At 67.7% G+C, this 2268-nt stretch overlaps 1 protein-coding gene across 1 annotated transcript; it reads left to right on the forward strand.

The window, feature by feature from the left end:
• Positions 1-1913: 1913 nt before the first annotated feature.
• MNEG_16462 (hypothetical protein) lies at positions 1914-2113 on the forward strand (the record flags this gene model as incomplete). The annotated part of the gene is made up of 1 exon (XM_014035068.1): positions 1914-2113. A coding segment is annotated over one exon (200 nt), but the record flags the coding sequence as incomplete, so codon positions are not given.
• Between the last annotated feature and the right edge of the window lie 155 nt (positions 2114-2268).

Here is a 2268-nt window from a genome sequence, read left to right on the forward strand (position 1 = left end):
GAGCGCGCCAGCAGCAGCCGCCGTACGATCAGGGGCACCTGGCGGCGCGCCTGGCGGTGGCGCAGTACCGGGAGCTGGGGAATATGCTGTGCTCGATAGCAAAGAAGGAGCAGCAGGTGCTGCAGCAGCTCGAGTCGGTGGCGACAGTCACGCAGGAGGTGCGGGAGGACGTCGCGCGGCGCGCGACGCTCGTGCAGCAGCTGCAGGGCGCGATGGCCAACGCGAGGTGACCGCGCCGCCGCGCGGCCCGCTGCGCGCTTGTGCGCGCGGGCGGGCGGCTCGGCGGGCGGTGGCGCGGGGCGGCGCGGCCTATGCAGGGCAAGCGGCGGGGCGGGATGTGATCCGACGGGCCGTTCCGCGGTCAAACGCTTGTCCGTGGGTTTTGACCTGACGCTGACGTTCCTGGGAGGGGTATGTGGCCATTACAACGGCGTTTGTACATGATAGGCATGGCGTGCAAAGTGGGCGACCCCTCTTGACTGTTGATGACACAGCCCCCAATGGCTGGTGTAACGCAGACCCGCTGCAAAAGCCACAACTGAGCGCTGTCTGGGAGGGGAGGCACGTGCATGGCTCGCCTGCTGGGTTGGCAGCGGCGGCGAGAGGCATGGCAGGGCGCAGGGTCGCAGCGCTGCAAGCAAGGGCTGTGGCAACCGTTGCGCTGCGTGCTCTCGCGGCTCGCCGGCAAGCCCGCGGGTAGTGGCAGAGCGCACGAGAGGCGGGGCCGCGGCAGAGCGACAGCAGTTGAGGGACGCCGCGTCGCTTCCTGAAAGCCCAGGGGTCCTTGAACGACGCGTGGCGGGGGAGTACTGATGGTCAATCCAATTGCAAAATGGGCCGGCAACCTGCGCTGGGCGCGGCTCCTAGGCCGGCGCGGCATGCGATTTAGGGCCCTCTGGAGGCGTGTGTGGCGCCTCATGGGGGAGGAGGGGCGTCGGATGGGGGATGGGGCGAGGTCGCCGTGCCTGGCGGTGCGGTGGTGCGTCCAGATTCGGGTGCAGTGGCCAGGTGGGCCCGGTGCGGCTGGGCGGCTTGCCAGTTGGCACGCGCCAGGCGGGCGGGCCCGCTGCCCCGCCTTCTGCGATTTGGGGTGCAGATTGACAGCACAGGTGGTCCTCTATGCATGTGGCACAACGGCGGCGCCCGTAGAGGTGGTGGCGCGGGCGAGCAGCCGTGGCCACGGCTGACAACCTGCGTGTCTTCCGGGTGCACGCCAGCAGTGACAGCGGCTGCCCCCACCCAACGACCCGTGCCACCTCCGTCATTGACATTTTGAAGCTCACCGCCGCTCCACCCTAGTCGTCAAAGCAATCTGTCCGCAAACGCACGCCGAGACCTCGCACCGGGCGCCTTGTCCTCTGGTAAGCCGCCCGGCCGTAACAAGGCTGTCGGTCGCCTGTTAGGCGAGGTTATGCGCCTTCAGAGCTGCTTGCTGCCCCAGACAGCCGCGCAGCGAGTGCTGACCGCGCGACGGACGGGATTGATTTGCAGCACAAGCGCTCGACGGCCCCAAATACTAGCGCACGCCTGCAAGCCCGAAGTGTTCGTGCTTCTGAGACGTCGCATGTGCGCGGGCACACGCGGCGACAAAACCTCCCGCCGATCCCCGCCGCGTCCCAGGGTGCGCCACACGCAACGACGATGAGTGCCCACGCCGTCGCAGCCCTCTGCCTGTGCGCGGTCGTCAGCCTGTGCATCGCAGGTGAGGGCTTGCTGCAGCCCGAACTCTCGCAGGGTGGCGGCTCACGGCGCGCATATTGCAGCAATCCACATTGTAGATATGCGCACGCCAGCTGGGCGGTTTGGGAGCCTTGGTGGAGCCCTGGCATTCACATGAACCCACCTCTCCCCCTCCCTGCATACACCACCCTAAACCGCCCTCCAACTGACAACCCTTGACCTTCCATCCGCAGGCGCCGACGCGCGCATGCTGCGCGGCACTGACTACAAGCCATACACAGCTGTCGGCGTCACTGAGCGGCCCTTTCCCCAGTTCTACGCGACACGCCGCGGGGTGCGGCGCACTGGACGGGACGGAGCGGCCGCGGCCGCGGTCTGCCGCAATGCAGCGCGTGGTGGCCGCATGTAGATCGAAAACAACTGCAATCAGCGCGTTGGCCGTGTGCGGTGCGCTTGCACCCATCAAGATCGCCTCAGCTTGAACGCCGCACGGCCTGCGTAACCCACCTTTGTTCCCCTCCTCATTCCCCGCCTCCCACCCCACACCAGATGGACCCTACGATCCTCTGGCGCGCCGCAGTCTGGGCC

Source organism: Monoraphidium neglectum, assembly GCF_000611645.1.
Source record: "Monoraphidium neglectum strain SAG 48.87 unplaced genomic scaffold scaffold06395, whole genome shotgun sequence".
Taxonomy (NCBI): Eukaryota; Viridiplantae; Chlorophyta; class Chlorophyceae; order Sphaeropleales; family Selenastraceae; genus Monoraphidium; species Monoraphidium neglectum.